Source organism: Aythya ferina (assembly GCF_964211825.1).
Source record: "Aythya ferina genome assembly, chromosome: 1".
NCBI lineage: Eukaryota > Metazoa > Chordata > Aves > Anseriformes > Anatidae > Aythya > Aythya ferina.
In genome coordinates, this window is record NC_140296.1 from 13,973,039 (window position 1) to 13,997,383 (window position 24,345).

Below are 24,345 nucleotides of genomic sequence, written 5' to 3' on the forward strand. Positions count from 1 at the left end.
ATGTTAATTTGTACTTTGTACAGCTTAATATATTTTATGACTAATACAGTGTAAGCAAAGACAAAATCTGAAATTCCCAAGTGTAAATGGCTAAATATTTCTCATGAGTATATTTCAGTGAGGTTATTCAAATAAGAAATGTGGTGAAACTGGAATAATACTAGACTCAATTTAAAAAAAATTCTAAACTACAAAAAAGTGGAGATTATTTAAGTGTCTATGCTACACTGTCTAGTAATGTCATCAATCATACTTTGACTAGATATAATTAATTTTATGTGTTGTTTTGTTTTTGTTTTTGTTTTCTTTTTCCAGTTCTCTTTTACATTTTGCTTTCCATTCTTCTTAGATTTGGTTTATAAGATTTTATTTTATTTTAATGAAATATCTTGTGGTTAATTTGACAAAATATAACAGTGAAACTTTAAACACAAATTATGAAGAATCACCTTTTTACTCTTTACAAAATATTAATTAATATTCACCATGGATATGTGTTAAAAGATACTAATCCACTGATGGCTCCTTGTAACTTTATGAATTAAAGAAAAAGGAGTAAAATGGGGTTATTACAAACCTTTTGAAACAGGAGATTATCACAATTATCATCTTCCTCATCCCTAACTACAGAGGCAGCAGGCCTTAATCTTATTTATTAGCTGTAAAATTTATCATCATGAACTTTGGCTGCTGGGAATGGAGATATATTTATGTATTTTTCGTTTTCAGGATAACTATTCTTCCACACGGGAGCCTACGAATCCTGAATGCTTCTAAATCTGATGAAGGACGGTATTTATGCCAAGCTGTAAATGTATTTGGATCTGCAGAAATCATTGCATCAGTATCTGTTAAAGGTATGACAAAAAACTTTGATGTTATTGATGATATCTCATTGCTAATATTTGCATACATATTAAATCAACCAGATCATCACAAATAGATCCATAAAATTAAAAAAAAAAAAAAAAAAAGAGAGAGAGAGAGAGAGAGAGAGGAAGAAAAAATAAAAATCAATATCCCTTTTAACATATTTTATCTTCTGGGATCTCACTTGCTTTCTGAAGAGGGACCCTTTTCTAAAGAGGATTGAATTCTGAAGGAAAAAAAAAAAATTGCATCAATGAACATTCTAAGGACTGAGTCACAATTAATTTTTAAGCCACATTTTTTCTCACTTTGTAGGTGACTTCTTATATTGCTTTTCATTTTAGATGTTCAATGGTCATCTTTGTATATTTATGCCTGGAATTTTTTTTATTATTTTTCATTTATTTTTTACAAGACAATACAATCACAAGATTCCAAGTGTTACAGCTTTAAAAGCAAGCAAATATATACATATATATATATATGTATGTATATTTCAGTATTTAGCACTATATATTTGAAAAAAAAAAAAAAAGAAAAAGGGAATAAATGCAGGGTCTGAGTAAACCAAGCAGAACTTAAAAACATTATATTGATGCCTTGCCATAACTAGACTTCCATTGAAATGTTCTTTATTCTTCTATATTTCAAGAACCAACAAGAATAGAGCTGACTCCCAAGAAGATAGAGTTAACAGTTGGAGAAAGCATTGTCCTCAGTTGCAAAGCCCTTCATGACAGCACACTAGATGTCACTTTCTATTGGACACTTAATGGGCAGCCAATTGACTTTGATAAAGAAGGTGGACACTTTGAAAGCATCAAGGCAGTAAGTGATCATACGTATGGTTTTATGTGTGCTGCAAAGTGATAAAAATTTATTTTACATGTTTTTTACATGATTTTTCATGCCTTCCATGTACAAAAGTCTAACAAAATTGAAAGATAACTTGTTTCACTAATGTTGGAAAGAAATTACAGCTAGAAGAGGTACAAACTTCAGGTTACTAGAGTTAATTCTTCATCTGTTAGTATTAGTGAGGTACCTGTTGATCTTTGTGAGGGAACAGAAAGTAGTTTGAATCTAACCTTCCTTACATAATTCTATTGATTTCAATACAAAAAGGATGCTGCTATAAACTTTATCTTTCTTACAGATAGTATGGTTGTTGGAATGCCCTTACCTCCCAATGTTTTTATTTATTTAGCTCATATTTTGTTATCTGAATAACAAGGACTATGTTTTATTCTCCAGCCTTCTCTCTGCCACCACCATCCCTTGCCCACCTCTCCCCCTCGCATTCCCCCCCCCATGTAGATTCTAGCTATGCAACTGCTATTAAAGTTAATAAAAATCATATGGAAAAATATGCATACAAATTATATATACTAAAAACAAAAAGAATTTAATATGATCAAATAGTATGATAAAGTAACACGAGTCCGTCCCATGTAAAACTGTTTGAACTTTTCTTAGTAGAAAGAAATTTCTTAATGTGAATGAGTATGGAAATAAAAGCTACAGACATTTACTTCAATTTAGCCATTAATGAAATGTAAATCAAAAGTCCATGCTATGTTAACAGAATAATGAACCTCACAAAGGTCGGGAACTTTTAAAAGTCAATGTGTCTAATTTGAGCACAATGTAGTAAAGTTAACTTTGCACTAGAAATCTTGTCAGTGACAATCAATTTGTTCCTCTGCTTGGCTTTATATGTCATACTGTATTCATTTTGTATGCATGTTGGTGGTGAGGGATTTGCTTTTTTGTTTGTTTGTTTTTGTTTTGTTTGACTTCAATAAGCTTTGTCATTGAAAAATATTAGTAAGGTGTGAAGGTTCTTAGTGTACTTTTCTTCATCAAAAATCCAATATTCAAAATCCAATACTAAATATTTAAGAAGGAAAAACTGTAACTTCCTTCCTTTTCTCTCTTTCTTCCTTTTTTCCTCTTTTACTTCAAATTTAAAACATCTTATAATTCAAGAAAACACCTATCCTTACTGTTTAAATCAAGTTATTTCAAAAAATTTGAAATCTAAAATGTGTTACACAGATCCTTTAGTACATTTGAGCATCTTCAAGTCTGTAAGTTATCTTCAAGTTATAATCACCAAGAAAAATCCTCAGGTTAGGAAATTACCAAAGACATTTCTCCTACCAAAGTAAAGCAAAATTAATTGAATTTATTTTATTATATGAACACAGGGATTTGTAAATCTTTTAAGAGTTCTTTCATAATTTCATTTCCACCACAGACAGCCGTCAAACTGATAGAATTAGGGTCCATTCAGAATGAGAACCTGAAGTAAGACATACTAGGACATTTTCAGAGAAATATTCATGCTGTCATAATGGAGTCAATGTTCAATATCTAAATGTCTAAGTGGATAAAAAATGGTTGCATAAGAAACAAAAATCTGTCATCTTTATCATCAGAGGCACAGAACCCTAACCATTTCCTAAATGCTTTTGTAAAATGTACTTTTTTTTTTAACAAATTGCAAACTTCAGCTGATCATAAAAGAAAAACAAGCTGAAGAGAAAGAACATATTTATTTTTTTTTAAACAGATGAGGGTCTACTTTGTCCTTATTAAGCCAGTGTTAAAATAGTGAAATACTATAAAGCTTTAAAGAAATAATAAAATGATGCCAAAATGATTTTTATTTATTTATTTATTTATTTTAAACTGGAGTAGCTTGATTTGTCTTTACAAGATTGCTCACACAAGAGATTGTCAGGCCATGCTTCATTTACTTGCATTCCTAAGTCATTTAAATGTCAAGACATTTCTCTTGTTTTTTTAATTAATTTATTTATTTTAGAATAGTAGTTTAGGCTTGGATGAACTAGAAGAGGGCTACTGACTCATAGTACTGATACCTACTGACTCATTACAGTATGGGGATAGGAGAAACACTCCTTTTCAGGACAGATGTACCAGAGCATGACCAGTTAGGACAATCCTCACTACAATTTTTTGAATGCTGTTGGAGATATCTGACACATCCTTCTCCCACTTAAAAAGTAGTAGTAAAAACCTGTGCAGATCTCCATTTATCAAAAGGCCTGCCTGTGTTGTCTTGAAATCAAGTTGTATCATAAGGTGCAAAACTCCAAAGTAATATTTGTGGATATAAGAAACTTTCTGTGTTTTGACAGACATTAGGGGGAAAAAATAATAAATAATAATAAAAATAAAAATTCTCATACCTATTCATTTCCAGAGCCTAGTTAATTATATCTCATTTACCTTTTTGTTAACTACATGAACATGTAAAATTAATCAAGAGGTTAGAAAGATAATCCTTTACTTAATTGAAACCTAAAGAATGACCATGTACTAGGGGAAAGCAACATAAAAAAAAACTCTTCTGTTTATCCCATCAGGTAATCCCATCAGGTAATCCCATCTATCCATTCTCAGAGTGCTACACAATGTGATAAAGACACTGCTTTAAGAATGCAGACTAAAGGAACTTGAACACTTGAAATCTAATAGAATTCCATTTATATCCCTTACTTTACATTTTTGGAAAAAAAAAAATGCATGAGTTGATCCTGCACAATATGCTTTTATTTGAGTACATCTAAGAAAAATAATATACTTTGTGTGCATGAAGTTCTATACAGCCATTTTTACACTGACTCTTCATCAGATTAAAAATAAATAAATTGCTCGGGTTTGCTTGGGTTTTGTCTATATGTTTGAAAGCCTGAAAGATTGAACATTATTTGAATGGGGACTTTGTTAATAACAAAACCACTATCAGCTTCACAACACCAGTTGCATTGCTCACAGTATCACTGTGACAGCTCCAGGAGTTAAGTATGACAAACATTTTGATGCTTAATAAAGTGTTATAAAAGCTATCACCTAAGTAACATTTATTTGGATCATAGATAAATTTCCATTTGCTAAAATTGCATGTTCCTTACTAATTACAGTTAAAAGGAAAGGGACAAGCTTCTATGGACTCGATGACCTTGAGGTCTCTTCCAACCTAGAAATTCTGTGATTCTGTGATTCTGTGATTAATAATACATATTACTTTGCTTGGTTTAAAATTGCATTCTTAAAAAAAAAAATCATAATGAGAACTATTTTTTATACAAATTAAAGGTGTTTTTTCTGTTATTTACTGAGCTACCAAGGATTTCATACCTATGGCAATTTAGGTAGGATAAGTGTTGTAAGGATGTCAAATTGAAAAAAGCTATGCTTGAAGGGAAAGAGGCAAAAATCCACTGGAGCGACTGTACTCTAGGACAGAAAATGTGCCAAATATTTTGCATGCATAACTCTACAACAGGCTCTGTAGCAGAACAATCATTCAAAGGGATACATATACCAAGAGTCCTTTGGCATCAGAAAAATCATATTTTGTCAACCAAAAGACTTGATAACATTTCAGGGTCTGTGGGGAGGTAATCTGTGTAATTAAAAGAAATTATGTTGAATAGAAGTTGAACTGCCAGAATTTCCTTCCAGCAACACCAGTGAGCACTTGAGCACAGAAAATATAAACCTGTTTGCATCTGTTAGGGTAACTTTGATTTTCTATCCTATTTTTTTGTTGTTGTTGTTAAATCCAGAATTCCTGTTCAGAATTTTCTGTTTTTTGAGAAAAACAAAACAAAACAAAACAGAATTTACCTTATTTTTCTAGAGGAGGTATCTATTTTCTAGTTAAAGACATTTGATTTTATGAGTTGATTTTCAACCAGCTATCCTTATTCCAAAGCTGTGTTTGAAAGCTGACATTGTTTTTATGGCAGCCAAATAAAATAATTTATTGTGTTCATCTACATAATGGTAAGCAGCAACATTGCTCTTAGTGTCCCTCACCTTGACCTGTATGAATAACTTTCAGACTGAGGAAAGTGATTTAGTCTCAATATCTTCTTGGTCTTTTACCTTAACTGAAACTGTAACCATGGAAAGCCATAAGCACAAATTGTCACATTATATTTTACTGCTATCATTTTTTTCCACATAGAAGTGAATTAAAATCCACTGTTTCACTTAGAAAAGGCTAGTATATATAAACTGGACAGTACATTAACCACCTTCTAGCACTGGAGACTTGAATATGATAACTTAGAACCTATGAGAGCATAACTTTGCATCTTTCCCTACATTTTCTAGTCTCTCCTTTGTTTGTTGCCTTGTAATGATCTTCCAGAAGATTAAAATTTCATTACCATTTTCTAAATAGGAAGCACTAAGTTCTACACTGCATAGTATCAATTAAAAGAGCAGGCTATTAATAATAATATATCTGCTCTTTATTTGAGATAAAAGCCCTATTGAATTAATCTCGTTTGGTTTTATTTAACACCCACCCATAGAAAAAAAGTAATAGTTGCCAAAAGTCTTGTAGAAGAGATATGCTTTATGAACAGGAGTTTTCTGTTTCTTGTAAACTTCATGGTCAGGGTGGGGTGAGGAGGTGCACACACAACAGAATAAGGATTGCATGTCAAAAAACTTTTTGTTTTATGACTGGTAGCTACTACTCAAAATCTGAACACAATGAAAACCATTGTCTGATACAAACTTTTTCCATGTGCTGCTTCCAGAATAAAACAGTCCCTGTGAACTGATTAAATTTACAGACATACCTGCATGATGCATTAAAATGGGACACTGAGCATTTCCCAAAATCAACAGTGTGTGAACTGATATGCCCAAATACTTGTAGTTTTGGCTATGAATAAAGAGTAAAAGAGAGAAGATGATAAGTAACATCTCTTACATTTCATTTTACTTTGGAACAGGGAGATAACTGAACATTTTGGACAATGTGACTAAATATCCTTGAAAACTGATTTCTATCAGAAAAATGATCATCATAAAAAAGTCACATCCTTAAAAAAAAAAAAATAATCATAACCTTATTCCATTAAAGTATTTCTGCCTTCCCTTGTTTACAAGAAATTTATTATATAAAGGACAAAAAAAAGGGGGGGGGGGAGTTAAATACCAGATATTTCACAACAGCCCATTTTTTATTCTTTCCTCTCTTTCTTTGCAGCTGTTGCACCATTTAACTCTGTTTAGCCCAGTATTAATCTGGGCTGTAACAGCACCGCTGATGGTTTGAGCACCTGATCAATACTGTCTAATTTGAAGGCTCTGTGTAGCCTGTTTTTCACCTGCAGCTCTGCATTCTTGCTCCCAAGCTGTTGTCCAGTGTTTTCCAGAGCACCCCTGGCAGTATCTCTCCCTTGCATCATTCCTTATGCTGCTATTCACTTGTTTTTGTTCTTATGGCCTTACACTTGCAAACCCCAGTCAGGTTGCTATGGCAGGGTCATATGGAAAGCTCCCAGTAGTCTGAAAAACATCCCTCCTTTCATCCTCCTTTATTTCTTTCCTGTTTTATAGATCTTGATTAATATTAGGGGAAAATTAAAAAAAAAAAAAAAAAAAAAAAAAGAAAAGAGGGAGGGAGGGGAGAACAGTGTGAAGTAAAATAAATATCAATCACTTAACTACTTAATAAATATTATCTAATGTATGTCCTGAAAAGCTTAACAGTCAAGCTGGGTACAACATTGGCTGTTAATTAACATACGCCAATCAACATTAACCAATTAACAAGATGAATGAACAGGTCTCAAAGAAAAGGTTAAGGCCAGAGGGGGAAATGGCAAAAACTAAATCTCATCATTGTCTTCTCTGTCACCTACTGCACTGGAGAGAACCTTGAGAGGACAAGGGTTTCTCTGGCTGGCCACCAGGAGAAGTATTCTCTTTTCTTTTCCCTTTCTCTCTTTCTTGTGTTTTTTTTTTTTGTTTGTTTGTTTAGAATCATAGAATCATAGAATATCCTGAGTTGGAAGGGACCCTTAAGGATCATCAAGTCCAACTCTTGACACCGCACAGGTCTACCCAAAAGTTCAGACCATGTGACTAAGTGCACAGCCCAATCTCTTCTTAAATTCAAACAGGCTCGGTGCAGTGACCACTTCCCTGGGGAGCCTGTTCCAGTGTGCAACCACCCTCTCTGTGAAGAACCCCCTCCTGATGTCAAGCCTAAATTTCCCCTGCCTCAGCTTAACCCCATTCCCGCGGGTCCTGTCACTAGTGTTAATGGAGAAAAGGTCTCCTGCCTCTCGACACCCCCTTACGAGGAAGTTGTAGACTGTGATGAGGTCTCCCCTCAGCCTCCTCTTCTCCAGGCTGAACAGGCCCAGTGACCTCAGCTGTTCTTCATATGTCTTCCCCTCCAAGCCTTTTTTTTGTTTGTTTGTTTTCTTTTGATTTTTTCTTCTCTTAGGTGGCTTTCTTTCCCAGAGTTAAGGTGTGCCATCAGCTTTGAACCCAGCTAATAAATCTCTGTTCACATACAGCTGTCGTAGCATCCTTTGTGGTGCATGCTAATGAAATCCCAGTCATGTGTCTGCTCTTCATGTTTCCTGTTCTGATGTTTCCTTAAAATGTTACAATTGTCACAGCTGGATGCTATTTTCACTTCTATCATCTTCATCCACCACTAACACCACATCCATCACTAACACCATCACTACCATCACAAATTTTCAAATATTCAAATTTCAAATTTTCAATATTCAAATAATATATTTAGCTCTACAGTCTTCCTTTTTTAAAAAAATAAAAAATAAAAAAATAAAAATAAAAATCTGCAGCTTTAAACAAAGCACAAATATTCTATGTACTTCACTCTTTCCTTCCTGTTAATAGTAACTTCAGTACAGAAAACAAATTGGGGAATATGAGAGTAGGGACATTCTCTGTCCTGAAGATTTTCACTTCATATCCCAGCTTTTTTTATCACTTTTTTCCATTTTTAAAAAATATCTTATCTGCTTTTTTCCTTCTAAACTTCACAAAACTATACCAGTACCTGAGATATTCCTGGCATGCATTTAACTTCATCTCTTCTGTCTTTTCTCAGATACTATGAACTGAACTAATTTGCAGCAAGTCAAGCAGTACTGTAAAGTCCATTCTGTTCACCCCAACATCTATTCCTAACCAGCAGTGTTCACTCTAAACAACACTTTTCATTATTGCTGATTTCACTATGCACAGTGCTCAAAAATAATGTTACTAGAAAGTTCCATATTCCCACTTGAAGATCATCATGGATCCAAAAATCTGAAACTTTGAAAGCCACCTCTTTTTACAATTTCTTATAGATAGGGATATGTGGTGGTTTTACCGTGCTGGGCAGCTAAACCCCACAACCGCTCTCTCACTCCCCCTCCTTTAGATGAGGAGGGGGAGAAGTAAAGCAAAGAACAACTCACGGGTTGAGATAAGGATAATTTAATTAAAGGGAAATAATTATAATAATTAAATAAAGACTACCATGAACTAAACAATTTAACTAAGGGGAAACAAAAAGGGAAAGGGGAAAAGGGAGGGGAAAAGGAAAAATAAAAAGAAGGGAGGAAAACAAACAAATAAAATAAATGAAGGCTATATGGAAGTGCAGAGGAAAGAAATTACTCTCTACTTCCCACAAATGAGCGATGATTGACCACGTCCTTGAAGCAAGGCCTCAACGCACGCAGCCGGTGTTCGAGAGGAGGACCGACGTTTTTACAAGGAGAGCCCACCCCTCCCCTCTTCTTCCTGTTTCCACCTTTCATTGCTGAGTGTGACATCACATGGTATGGAATATCCCTTTGGTTGGTTTAGGTCAGCTGCCCTAGTGATGTTTCTCTCCTCACTTTTTGCCCACCCCCTAAGAGGGTTAGAGAAAGGCCCAACGCTGTGCCACTGCTGCTCAGCAGTAGACACAACACTGGTGTGATAACACTGCTGTTCCAGCTACAAGTACAGAGTACGGCACTGTATGGGCTGCTGCCGGGAAAGTTAACATTCCAGCCAGACCCAGTACATGATAATACAAATACATCAGGTATTCCTCAGTCAACCGGCACCAGCGTGGATACTATTATACCACCATTTTTGTACTGTTATATACCAGTAATCACAACAAACATTGACAATAAACTAATCTTTGTTCTGAATTTGTTTATATGATTAAATGATAGAACACACATTATAATTTTCCATGATCCTTATATCAACACAAAAATCTGTTGCATTTCAACACATTAAATATTTTCAATTCATAAACATCATGAGCAACAGGCAAGTGGTTGATATGCTAAAGTTAAGAATTTGCATAAAATGGCACCTTAATGTATTACAAACAGAAGTTGGCTTGAAGCCAACAATCCATCATAATGTACATTTAAATCATCAGTATAATTTAAAATAACTTCATTGTATTGTTATTTTTCATTTACTGTTGATGGTATAAAGCTAACATAGCCATGAGGTTGTTCTGTAGAATCATTATTTTACTTCAGATAAATTCACCAAAAATAAATTCCATTGCTAATCAAATATGTCAAACAAGCAATATTCAGCTGTGAAATCATTTTTTAATTTAGTCTGACTGAATTTCATTAATAAAGACTATTCTGCTAAATCCAATAATGTATGAGTCAGGAATTCACCTGTGTGTTAGCTGTAAAAATAGCTGATATATTTTAAATAAACTGAACAAGATAACATTAATAGCTGTGGTCTTTATTATTTGGGATCAAATCTCTGTCCCATTTAATTACAGAACACTGTTTTACTGATCTAAGCTTGTACAGAAGATGACTTTACAAAATGTTTATCTACTTTTCAAGCTTTTTATACCTCTTGATCATTCTCTTCTATGCAGAAACAATTTTTTCAGGAAAGTATCTTCACACCTGACTGTCAAGCAAGTGAGATGACATACAAATAGCCTCAGTAAACCCCTGCAGTCATTGTAAAGAACTGACTCAAACATGGGTTATGTTTTCAACATAAAAGTTTTCCTGTAATGGTGATTGGCCCACTCTTTTCATTATTGATTTAACCTTGTGTTTTCTCATGATCTGTCACAACAGTCTCACTACCTTTTTACATATGTTCTTCCCAAGCAGGGAGACAATTTTCACAGCGTGGTGGCCAGATGGAGTTCTCAAGCCCAGTCTTCGACACAAGTGATAGGCAGAGTTTCTAGACCCCAGGCCCTTGCAGTGCAGAAGCTGTGAGCTGCAAGTTGCCAAATCATTTCAATTGACTACCTAGGATTTTGAACTACCTTGTCTTTTTGTCCCTTTCGCTGAGACAAAGCGGGGCTACATTTACAGAACTGCATCTGGAGTGTGGAAGGGAAGTATTATAACCAACATAGAAAATTAGAGGCATTAGAAACAGGTGAAATGAATGCTAGGATTCTTTCATGAGGAGAGAGTAATGTAAGTTTCTTTAATGTATATTTTCCACATATGATTCCGTAGTTTGAATAGATGTAATGAGCTTTTTAATTATCAAACCAATGTTTAATTCTTCGATGGAAGAGATAGGAAGTGAACAACAGACTTACTGGATGCTAAAAAATGGCTTGGCTCTGTAACCATGAGCTCCATTTCAAGAAGGTAGATTAAAGATTGTTCTTGCACAAAGCCTTTAAAAGAAAAGGTGGGATACTGAATGAACCACCTTGGTTTGGAGATAAAAACACAACAAATGAATGGACAGATTAATGGTGAGGTTTCCTAGCAACCAGCTCAAGATAATGAACCCAGTCTCAAAGGAAGAATAAGTATAATTCTCTCCACTTTAAGAACCATATGTAAAAGTTGCTTCACTGCAAAGCAACTCACAGTCTCTTAGGATTTATGAAACAGAGAGGGAAAAAATCCACATACAGCTTCCTTTCAATAGTGATGTGGAAAGGCTGAAAACGTATTAATTCAACAACAAAAAGTTCTCAGCAAGGCCTTCCCCTTCCTCTTTCCCTTTCCCTTTCCCTTCCCCTTCCCCTACTTTAGGGCAATGGGTGCGAAAGACAAAGGATAACGCAAAAAACAGGATAATGCTCATTTAACTAAATACAAATATTACATACTCCTTGGAAGTATGTCTATACCAAAAGCAAATGCTACGTAGAGGTTGCATCAGCTTGTGGGAAAGAAAAAAAAAAAAAAAAAAAGGAAAGAAAGAAAGAAAAAAAGTCAATACTTGTAAACCTAAGTAGATACACTGAAGACATAACTATGACCTCAGATAACATATCACACTGGAACAGTAAGAATAATAGATTCACGCGGTATTCATCACTGGAGCTACCCAAAAACTGATGAATGGAATACTCTGGAGCATAATATAAATGACACAATAATTTGTTGTCCCAGAAAGAAGAACTATTAGTCATGACAGATAGCATAGTAGCTGTATTATTATTTATTTGTTGGTTATTGAAGGCCCCAAAAGTGCTCAGTGTTGCAGTAAGTGCCCAGCTGATGTTGGCCTTGAAAGTTAATTTTACCTTTCCTTAAAATCATTAGAAGTTGCCTAATAAATGTTCCTTAAATTTGTTAAAATACAATATATATTCCACACAGTAGAAGTTTTTACTGAATAAATACAAATACTTTTGATACTTGGCTAAATGGGTAATAAATGATATTCAGAACAACAATGAATATAGATTTTTTCTAATTAAATGCTTCTTTGATATAATGCATGTATTGCAAAATGTGCTCTGTTGAAGAAGAGCATAAAATTAGTGGAATTAAATGCAGCTTTCCAGAATGTACACTTAATAAATTGGAAATTTAGATATTGACAAAGAAATTTAGACACCACTAATTTTGGCTTTCGTTATATTAAAACCACGCTGTCACAGATGACTCAGGCTGTTCTGAGTCACATAGTCAAGATGCAAACTCTTTCTACACTACTTGTAATCGCCTGTTCTGCATCTTCCCTAAAGAGGAGGGCAAGGCTCTGCTTTTGCTGAAGCATTACATGCTTCCCTGCTTAACAGATTTTTTAAAACTGGATTGTCATCATTCAGATTTAAACAAGCAACTCCAGTGACATGTTATAGAGATTATCTTAAGATATGGAAAGCCAGCACATCAGTTTGACCACCAGAATTTTTTTGTAGTCTTGAACTTATAACAGGATAAGATCATCAACAAAACGATACATGAACCTTGACCCACTGGTATTGTAATGTCTTTACTTTCAAATTCTCATTGTTTTTAATCCAGTCTAAAACTCTAGTCCGGTCTTACATGTGCCAACTGTTTGGCCGCAGCCTCTTCTTCCCTGGCTTTGTTCCAGGCCTAGGGAAGTTCAGATACAAAGCTAATTTTCAAAATAGATACAACTTATGATTATCCAAACAATTCTCTATTGACATTAGTGTAAATAATCAACCAGATAAAAGGGAGTCTCTATAATAATCACCACAAAATAATGGCCTATTACTATGGCTTCTAATACTTTTCCTAAATAAACAAATCATTTCATTCTCAATAATGAGGGCTGCTTTAAGGGTCAATATGAAAGTCCTTACATTCCAGTAGACGAGAATGAGCATAGCAACAGCATAGCAACAATAGTATAGCTCTCTTCATAAAGCCTTTACTTAGTCTTTCTGTATATTGTGAAGCCTTTGTACAAAACAAGGATAAAATCTAGGAATACTTAGAGTTATGAACTGTTTTATCCCCAGAGTAAAGTTAAATATTGCCAAAATCTTACTATATAATATTTTTTTTCTAAAATTTATATATCTTGCATAAAATAGGAGAAACCTTAAAATTTGTAAAGACCCTTGATACCACTGAACAGCAAATAGTATTTTCTTTTTTAGAGGTCTTGGTCAAACATAGTTCCTAGTTATCTAAATGGAATCTAAAATGTCTCATCATTTACCATGATAATGAAGCTAATGTCTAAACATATATCCATCTGTATTAAACATACCAAATGTAGTATTCTTCCACTTGCACAAACAATGCTGGTTGTACATTCTGTTGTGCTGTAATAAATCCAAGTGTTTCACAGGCTTCCATTTTACTGCACAGCTCTCTACTTAGAGCGATGATTTTTCCAATAGCTGCTTGCCAGCCCAGCTACACAGGTATGCATATGAAATGCATATATCTTTCCTGATTAAGAATATTATGATTCATATTGTCATGAACTCTCAGGAAGACAGTGACAGTCAGGTTTTTTAAGAGCTTATGAGCAATGAAACCAAATAATTGCTACCTATAATGTTTTTCTCCCCACTTGACAACAAAACACATAAATTACATCCAAAGAAGAGAGAACAAAAGTGGACTGATTCTGGCCTTACCTTTCTAATATTGAAGGCTTTGTACTAGAATCATTAATCATCTTGAGCAACCCATTTCATTGGCTAGTAAACTCTGATGTGTTAGAAAAATGTGTATCCTGAAGTTGACTCCTGGTCATGCATGTGCTTTTACAGGTGCAGAGCACTCATCACTGTGATTTCTGGAATGCCAGAGCAGAAATACAGGAATTGTATTACGACCTGGTAATGAGTAGCTTGCTTCCAGCAATATCATTCTGAGGACACTTCAGAAGGCAAAACACTACCATTATATACACACTTCTTACATTTACAGGGTTATTGAGCCATAGATCATTCACTCTGGTGTCAGTAATGTTCTTGACCTGCTTCCTCTGTTTTCCTTCCTTCCATGTGAATATGCTTCAGTAGGGATTTGGCCTTGGTGCTGTGTGGAATACAACAACCCCACTTCCAAAAATGTAAATGAGGAGAAGATTAGTTAGCCCTGAAGTGGGCAGCTGGACTAAATGATCCCTTGAAGGTCCCTTCCAACTGAACTATTCCATTCCATTCCATTCCATTCCATTCCATTCCATTCATCAGCTAAAGAAGATAAGGCAAGATATTGTGCTGAAAAGGAGCTGCTCTTCCCAGAAAGGAGAAACTAGCTTTTAAAAGATAGATCTTGGAATCGATCTTATTTAACCTTGACATTGGCATAGAAGTACAAGAATGTGAATGACAATTGCGTGGTACAAAATTGCCCAAATTTATTTGTTTATTTGTTTATTATATTACCAAAACAACAGATGACAAAAATATCGCAAAAGAAAAATTAGATGGGTTTGAGAACTGAAGTCATAAACATAAATTTAATACTTCAAAGTGCAAGGTCAGATACATATGGGATGATGGTTATAAAGTGAGAGCTCATAAACTGAGAGCAAATGAAGATCTGAGTGTACCTACCTAACTGACTGCAGAATATGTGAAGAAAAAAAAAAAAAAAAAACGAAAGAAAAAACAGGCAAATAAATACAACTTTAGTCATTCAGGATAAAAGTGACTCAAATTAAAACCTGGGGAAACTGTCATTCAAGGAGAGACTGACAATCTTTTCTTGGTTAGCAAAGTAAATAAAATCTGAGAAGAGAAATACTCAGTAAATGTTTCTTAAAGTGAAACACCGAAGAGAAGTATATAAACACCTGTACATAATATATAACATATAGTATTATACCATATAAGGCTATATTGCACTGCATTACATTATACTACTTTATATAAAAATATATAACTATATATGAAAATCTATTACTCTTAATATGTAATAATTAATATGCAATAATGTAAATATAATTTAACATAACATAAATAGGCAATATATGTATATGTTGTATGTATTTATTATATATTATGTATATTTGTTATACTATTGTAAAAAATGCAGTGTACATGATGTAATACATTTTATATAGCATAGTGATTTATTATATAAACTCTACATGGCTCAAGAATATAATAGCAGTTTACATAATAGCTTATAATAGGAATAGTTGTACTTAGTAAAACTATACATTATTTAATTGTAGATTATTATAGATTATGTATCATATAACTTCTGTAATTATTAAAATGATATGTTTTATATGATAAGCAGTGTAATTATAATTCTATTGTACATGTTAGATTTACATATCATACAGAGTAGCAACAACAAGAAAATTTAGAGATATCTAATATGTTTTAATCTTATATTTAATCTGTTAAAAACGTTTCTCTTTGACTCAATAAAAAATATTTTGACAGGAACAAAAATATATATGGCTATTAGCTATATGTAGCTAGCTAATATATATGTACATATTGCTAATATTTACCTTAGAATTACAAATTTTTCAAGTATTTTCAGAACACAGAATTGAGAAAGTAAACTGTAATTGCTACATCATATCCTCAGGGTGACTTCTGTTCACCCTTACATGATCTTTCCTTAAGTAGCTACAGTATTATAACTATCTGTGGACTTGGGCTCACTACATCTGATGGAATAAGATGGAATGACTAAAGTAAATTTTGGATATAAATGATTTTGTATATGTAAAATCTAATATTATCACTTCCATTTACGAAATAACACAGAGATTCTTACCTGTTGTACTTTTCAATTTTCTGATCATGGATTTGGGGCATTGCAATTACTGTTGCCTAGAATGATGAAAAATAAAAATCTGAACTGGTTCTCTTTGTACATATATCTACGGATTACATGTTTTAGATTTAAATATATATAAATTTCATCAGGAAAAATGAAAATCTGTTTATATTTCTTTGGTCTTATTTAGTATTAATTTCCTCTTGGTCAATAAAATCAATTAACATTTTGTTTCAATTTATCTTAATTTCATTAATGTAGAGATATATACTCCTAATGTCACTGCATTGTAGGGAAGAGGAAGAGAGAGTCCTTCGTTTCTAAGACTACCTGTTCAATGTTAAGGATTACATCAAAAAAAAAAAAAAAAAAAAAAAAAACAACCTGTTTGGCTCTTTAACAAATTTCTTTATATTAGTTTGGAAGCATTTTCTTTGAGCATGCAAATATTCACAGAGTGTTTTAAGTAAAGTCAAAGTTATTAAAAACATGAAATCCTCTTCTTCAATCCCTATTAATAATTGTATAAGAAAAGTGTTCTGATAATCCTCAAAGAGAGTATTAAGGCACACCAGTGTAAGATGAAAGTTGCAGCTGTGACTTTCTCACACTTCACAAAACACCTTTATGAGGTACCTTGAACACAGAGATATACTAAACTTTAAATGGACCCTTCATCCCTGTTTCAGCAAGCGTCCTCTGCAGATCTGATGATCAGGAACATCCTCCTGATGCACGCTGGGAGATACGGCTGCAGGGTCCAGACTGCAGCAGACACCGTGTCAGATGAGACGGAGCTGCTTGTTAGGGGTGAGTAGCCTCACAGTGCCCTCTGAATATGCAGGCACCAGAAATCACTGTACCAGGGAATTAAAATATGTGGGCTTTAGGGACTGCACGGTATTGTGACCACCAAAATTTGGCTACATCTTTAGGCCTGGGTAATTTTTTAACCTGAATGTTAAATTCCACTGAACGTTCCTGATTACATGCAGGAACACATGGTCGATGTTCTGCAGGATCTCATATCTTAACCAGGACACCAATTGGCCTGCAATAAAGCCAAACTTTAGCATAGCACCATATGTATATTCCTTTATGCTGAGTATGTCTGCACTCTGTGTGTGCATGTGTATGCTCAGTGCACAACAGGAGCTAAGGACTTCTAGTCTACTTACTGGCAATACAACTGGGGAGTGTTATAATGACAAAAGGCGTGGATCCCTGCTAGGTAGCACAGCTGGGTAACCTCGCTTGGAGTACACGGGTTTTGAAAGTATAAATTGAGGTAGATATTTCATTAATATGTGAAAAACTCTAGATAAAAATAAATCAAAATTATTTAGAGATTATAATTTTTCAGAAATATTTCTTCTATCGCATTCCACTACTTCTTTAGTTTTGATGTTTTCATATATATCACTTTTAGGATGAATATATGCTTGAAATGATAAAGAATGCTTCTGGCTGATGCAGGGCTTTTCACATTTTTATGGGAGTAGCTGCTAAATATTTCCATAAAGTTACTTTAAGGACCATCATCTTTCTATAAGCTATGGCATAACTGGGCACTTCAACATAACGCTGGTTTAGCTGCCTGAGGAAATCCGAGTCATCCTTGTGGGTTATGCAAAACTTGTGTGTTACCTTTACCTCCCTGAGACAAGACGAGAAAGCTCTATGGGTAAGCAAGGCTATCTCAACTTTCATGTCACTGAATTTGTTAAACAATAAAAATCTTTTAGCTTACTACTATCTAGGACACTGCAGACCAGCTACTACATTGTTTTATTGAAGAATACCAGTTATATATATGAGTTTCTTGAACTTGAAGTAGAAAATAAATATTTCTCTGAGGAAGAGGTTTGAGATGAAAGTAAAGTGCATTATAAGCAGTATCAGAATGTATGTACTCAAGTGTCTCATTACCGTGCCACCTTGTTGATGAAACTAAAACTATGATGGCTTTGTAATAGAATTTATATTGAAATATACTTTAATTACAATGTTCTACTTCCCTCATTTCTATGATTGGATAATTCTTTTTCTCTATCTATCTCAGCTTATACAGTGCACTCAGTAGCCTGCAATTTGACACTCTCTGATGATCCCAAATTTCAGCACCTTTCATACGTCTTTAGGTTTAGCTTTTGGAGATACTGGGCATTGCTGAGCAAACAAGATCAGTAGCAACAGATGTTTCAACAAACATCTCAGTAAACTGAAGAATTTCACTTTGCAGAGGAAGACTTCATTTATGAAAACACTGCCACTATGCAGTAAAGTCACTGAAATACAAAGCTATATATTCTTTATTTACAGTATAGTTTCCAGTTTAAATAATAATAATAATAATAATAATAATTTCATTTTATTCATATCAGAAAACATCTTCCTGGGGGACAACCTGCTGGAGAGGAGCTCTGAGGAGAAGGACCTGGGGGTCCTGGTGGACGACAGGTTGACCATGAGCCAACACTGTGCCCTTGTGGCCAACAGGGCTAATGGGATCCTGGCGTGCATTAAAAGGAGAGTGGCCAGCAGGTCAAGGGAGGTGATCCTCCCCCTCTATCCTGGTCAGGCCTCACTTGGAGTACTGTGTCCAGTTCTGGGCTCCCCGGTACAAGAAAGACAGGGATCTCCTGGAAAGAGTCCAGCGGAGGGCCACAAAGATGATACAGGGCCTGGAGCATCTTCCCTATGAAGAAAGGCTGAAAGACCTGGGTCTGTTCAGCCTGGAGAAGAGAAGACTGAGAGGGGATCTCCTCAGTGTATATAAATATCTGAGGGGTGGGGGACAGAAGGATGTAGCCAACCTCTTCTCAGTGGTTTGTGGGGATAGGACAAGGGGCAATGGCTGCAAGTTATAGCACAGGAAGTTCCACACTGACATGGGAAAGAACTTCTTCAAGGTGAGGGTGATGGAGCATTGGAACAAGCTGCCTAGGGAGGTTGTGGAGTCTCCTTCTCTGGAGATATTCAAAGCCTGTCTGGACACCTACCTGGGCAGCCTGCTCTGAGGAATCTGTTTTGGCAGAGGGGTTGGACCTGATGATCTTTCGTGGTCCCTTCCAACCCCTACAGTTCTCTGATTCTGTGATTCTGTGATTCCTACTTTAAACGTTACAGTCCATGGCCAAATCAAGATACCAGAAACAATGAACTTTCAGAAGTGCCAATATTAGCAAAGTTCCAGCACAACCTTGTTCTGACCTTACTTTCATTTTACTTCTACACAAAATACCAGTCTTGAGTGCTGACAGTAACATACCAGCAGCATACAAAAATATTTCAACCATTAGTTGTACTGTAAGGTTCATCTGATATTTTTAATGTATCATTGTAGTTTTTGACTCAAAAGGTTGTTCTACAAACACCGTTTCCTCAGGAAATAAATTGGACACATAATAATTTAAATGAAAATCATGTAATTTTCCCTCCTTATTATATTCAGGAATTATTGCTATTAGCAAACTAATTGAATTTGCATTGAATTATGTGTTCAATTCATACATTGTTTCCAATTCAATGCATTTTTTCTAGAACTTTATTGTAAGTAACTTGGATGACAATTAACCTTGCTGCAGCTCTTTAGATGGACAATTTTGGTGTCTCATTATCTTTTATTGTGAAGAAGCCATGGACTATGTTTTAAAAATATATTTTTTTTTTTTGTAAAACCATATTTGTGAGTTGTAAAGTTGGAAGATCCCTTGAATATAACCCAAAGAACTAATCCTGTCACTATTTTTCCCATTTTACAGCAGTTCCTCTTTGCCCTGTATTACACCGTAGAAGTTAAATTCCAAAGATGTCATAAGTAGAGGAATATCAGAAGAACAGATAATGAATACTGTCAAGTAAATCTCAATTCTTCTAAGTTTAATTACTTACAAAGAGCTAATTAACGGTGCAACATTTCTGAGTTTATTATGTGTGTGTTTGTGAACTGCAAAAGAAGTTAGGACAGCTGCAAGTTTTTATACTGCAACTTTTTACAATGGGTTATAGACTTCTAAAAACATTTTCAAAATATTTTCAGAGTCACTAATTTACAGATCTTGAATTTAGTTAAGCTGCAATGAAATACATGGCCAACATTGTTTTTGTAATGATTTTTATCTGGTGAATTTTTTTCAGGAATACTTCAAAATTACATTTGAAAAGATGTGATAGACCATGTTTGGGCAAAATGAAGATTGAAATCCCTTCAGCACTTACTGCTCAAAACAAAATTAAAATACTTCCCTAAGTGCTTTAAAAATGTAATTAAATTATGTATATTAAAGTAAGAAACAACTTTTTAGTGATCTCTAGTCATTTCTCTGTTCCCAAAATGCTGTTTTCAAAGCTCAAATTATTTATTTTTCCCTTTTTGTTACATTTTTTCTAATATCACCAAGAATGTGGATGTCATTAGGAAGAGATGTTCTGTTGGCAGCTGGACCTGTCAGGCAGTACATTAGCTTTCCAGCTTAAATGTCTTGCATTTTAATCTTGATATGGAATATGAATGCAAATACTTCATAGTAGTCTCATGCTAGTTAACAATGTTCAGAGAACAGCTGTCCTGGCATACTTGGCATGATCTGTTTATATTCAGGTAGGCTACTACCTAACTTGGCAAGAACATTTCTTCTTCAAAATAAGCTTCTATGAAATTCTCTGCTATTCATCATCACAAGTTATTCTTATTAGTAGTTACATGAATGAAAAAGTCCTTCTTGTTTGTTTGTTTTTCACTACTTATTAAGTTTATTTTATTTTTGTTTCATGGTTTACAGCAAAGTATCTTTCACCACCTCTGGCATGTAAACCCAAGAAAGTTCACATTTTGGTCACCAAACACAGTAGAGTCATCTGAAAGGTCACAGCACTCTCACATCCATTGTGTGCCTGAGCCTTAAATATTTGGATCTAGGCTTCTGTGTGCATGCAGAAGCTCCTCATTTGGGCAGTGTCACCCATCCTCTCTAGATGAACACTTTAATTCAATGGAAGTCTCCAGAGAGTTTTTTTACCCTCTGAATGTGGGGAGGATGAGAGATAGGATTCAGCTCAAAACCCAGGTGATGTGGGCCATTGATTCAATGAAGAAGAGGTGATGCACATCACTTACAGCCAAGTTCAGTAACTGCAGTGCTCAAGTGCCGGAAGGATATCACTTTTGGATGCCCTCAGACCCTGCTTCAGAATGAAGCTTGTCTCTCCTTAAGAGTATGCCATACTTGTTGGCAGTAGGTTAGGTGGGATCAACACATACTCAATGCCCTTTTTGAGGCAGGGGAGCTAGAAACACAGAAGCCAGCAGACGAACAAAAAAGAGCATTCCTGTTTAGGGTAGGATGTAGGGTCCCTTCCAGCAACCTGAATATTTGATTCTTTCATTGAGTTGGCTGGTGCCCACAAAATGAAGAGTCCTCAGAGAAGCCATTGCTCATCTGCTTAAGCCAATACACTGAAGTGGGAGTTGGGAAAGCTAAATAACAGATGTGCACCCCTCCAGCAAGAGAATAAGGCAGAATAAACTTAAACGTCACTGCAAGATTTTCTGGAAGGCTGATACAACTCAAGGACATCCAGAAGAGAAAACAGCTTTTCACATAAAGTAGTAACTATTCTGGAACCAGGCCTGCACAGACATGTTACTTCAGAGGACTCCTGTAACAGGAGTTATCTATGTCTAATGGGCAAATAAGCAGTTTTACTGGTGCAAATGAATACTGCAAAAATCATAGTTCTGGACTTTCACTGCTGAAACCAATTGATTGCTTGATTCTACTTACATTATGCCTTGAATTGTTTCCTCACCTGAGGAAAATGTATGCAGAATAGCTGTTCATAATGCAAACAAGGATGTTTACAGGATAATCTAGATATTTTGCTACACAGTCAATAAATGTTTGCCCCAGCACATGAAGCCATCGACCATTTAAGAAGCAAAAGTGATTTATGAATAGTTGAATGTTAGTCCCATTCTTGACATCAGTCCAATAATAGTTTTCCTAAGTCACATATATTTTCTGATTACTAGCCTTTATTTATCCAACCAGATCTTCAATTTTCAGGGAGTATTAGCTAGCAGAGAAGCACAATAACAAAATGTTTCAGGTTGGCTGGTTTTCCATGTATCACTGGCACCCTGGTATTCAAGCTGTCTCTGTGCTGATTTTTCACAAAGTGATTACCAAAGCAGAAGACTTTAATACAGGATAAATATGCATGTCATGTTCTCATGTTCTGACACTAATGATATGATCACAAATTTGGTTACCAAACACCCAAGAACTAGCCAGAAGGTTTGCATCCCACAGATGTCTCAGGTGATCTTGTAGCCAGCAACATGTCAGGTTTCCTCAAGACAATGCCTGCTTGGCAAGTTAATCTGTTTCTAAAGCTTGTCTTCCAAAGGGTTTGTTATGTTCTTATTTCCCCATTATGTTGTAGAAATTTGAAGCAATCTGTGCATTCATGTTTTCCTGACAAAGGATGTCTTCATGATCATGTTTCATGTGTAGAGAAATTATAAACACCAAATACCTCTGTCATAAAAGAGGTTGACACTCTGAAGGAGCTATCATTTAGTACCTTGCATTTCCCCAGTCAACTCCATTACAAAAGGGCAACAGTGCTTTTCACTTTGTGGTTATTTAAATTATCAGTACAAAATCTGTTACTCATAGATAAGGAGGTTTTAGAGAACACTATGCGAACTCATAACTATGAGCCAAAGGCTACTTCTTATGTTCACTTTCCTTAAAAAGTAGCCCTTTGCTCCTGGAACACACAGTTTTTAAAGAACTCACTGAAGGGTTGATTTGCCATAGATCACAAGAAGGAAAGTTTGAGCAAAGTCTTTGCTACCAAAACTAGCTTTATACTCCTTGCTGCTTCTGCAAGTTTGGAGGATTGGCTTAGACAGTTCAGCATAGTAAAATTGTGGGAGTTGGGGATGTCACACAGGAGTCTAATACTTCTACAAAGGTCACTCTGAGTATTCCTATAGTATTTCAAGAGCAGAGATCCACCTGCACTGAGGTGTGAGGCACTTCTGCTGTAGCAGTAGCTTTACACAACAGCAGGGAGTTTCTTGGATAGCAGCGGCTCATTGTGTAGTACTGTTACCCCTGTTATCTGATGTATACTGGGACAGTGCTTCAAACAGATATGAGTGATTTTTTCTGGATAAACCTCTGCATTGTTAGCAATGACAGTGACACCATCAACAACAATGTAGGTAATTTTTCACATATCCCTTTCTTGTATCACCTTACTTTTCAGGATCGACGTGACTGAGTAAGGAATACAAGGCTGTGAAATGTGTGAAATGGTTTTTTTTTGTTGTTGTTTTAATTTGTGAAATTCAGTGTCTAATCAAGAGTACTAAGTCTCAAATGTTTTAACATATATATATTTAATAAAAGAAAAAGTATGCTACCAGGTTCAGTAACTTTGTCAAATAAATTCCATAATTTAGTTCTATTTGTAAATTACTCTTGCAAAGCTGTTTTACAATATGTTATACACAAGCTAATAAGTAGTATCAATTGCAAACTACTCCTTTATTTTTTTCATTTGAGGTGCTAACCAACAAATTATTTTTCCATGTTTCCTTGTACTCATCAATAGTCATGTAAAAGAGATTGTTTCAACGTATCTAGTAATTTTATTTTTAAATAGTAATCTATTATATCTATGTATTATGTATTATATATCAAAAAAATATATGCTATATATTACATGTTATATAATATATTTTAGGAACAACTCAAACACAGATCATGCTATCAGTCTCAGTTCTCTGCTCTCTAAGAGTTAATACAGTAACTTTGTTTCTAATGCTATGTCTTTGGTCTATAATTAAGACTTTACTAGATTAGATATTTGGGGGGTATTTGAGAAATAGTTTGTTTACTGTTACTTGTTTTTATTATGCTTTCCATTCAGACTGCTCGTAATGTGTTTTCTGTTTCTATTATGTATGTTAACAGACATAGTGATCCTCCAGAAGAAGAAAAAAAATAATGTATAGTGTTCTGAATGCTCTGTGTTAATTCTGTACATCCTTGGAAATTTATCAGCATATAGAAAACTAATTAAAATCCTTTAAACTATAGAAATGTTAATACAAAAATCATGGCAGGACAATTTCTTTAAACAAACTGAAAAG

At 34.7% G+C, this 24,345-nt stretch overlaps 1 protein-coding gene across 5 annotated transcripts in view; it reads left to right on the forward strand.

The window, feature by feature from the left end:
- Positions 1-24,345, forward strand: part of CNTN5 (contactin 5) — a gene marked incomplete at its 3' end in the record, with an annotated part of 695,558 nt that overhangs the window by 624,997 nt on the left and 46,216 nt on the right. For all 5 annotated transcript variants that reach the window (XM_084491417.1, XM_084491418.1, XM_084491419.1 and 2 more), the window contains 3 exons: positions 730-857; positions 1,523-1,698; positions 16,865-16,985. In XM_084491417.1, the coding sequence (XP_084347543.1) occupies positions 730-857; positions 1,523-1,698; positions 16,865-16,985 (425 nt within the window). The remainder of the gene's footprint in view (positions 1-729; positions 858-1,522; positions 1,699-16,864; positions 16,986-24,345) is intronic.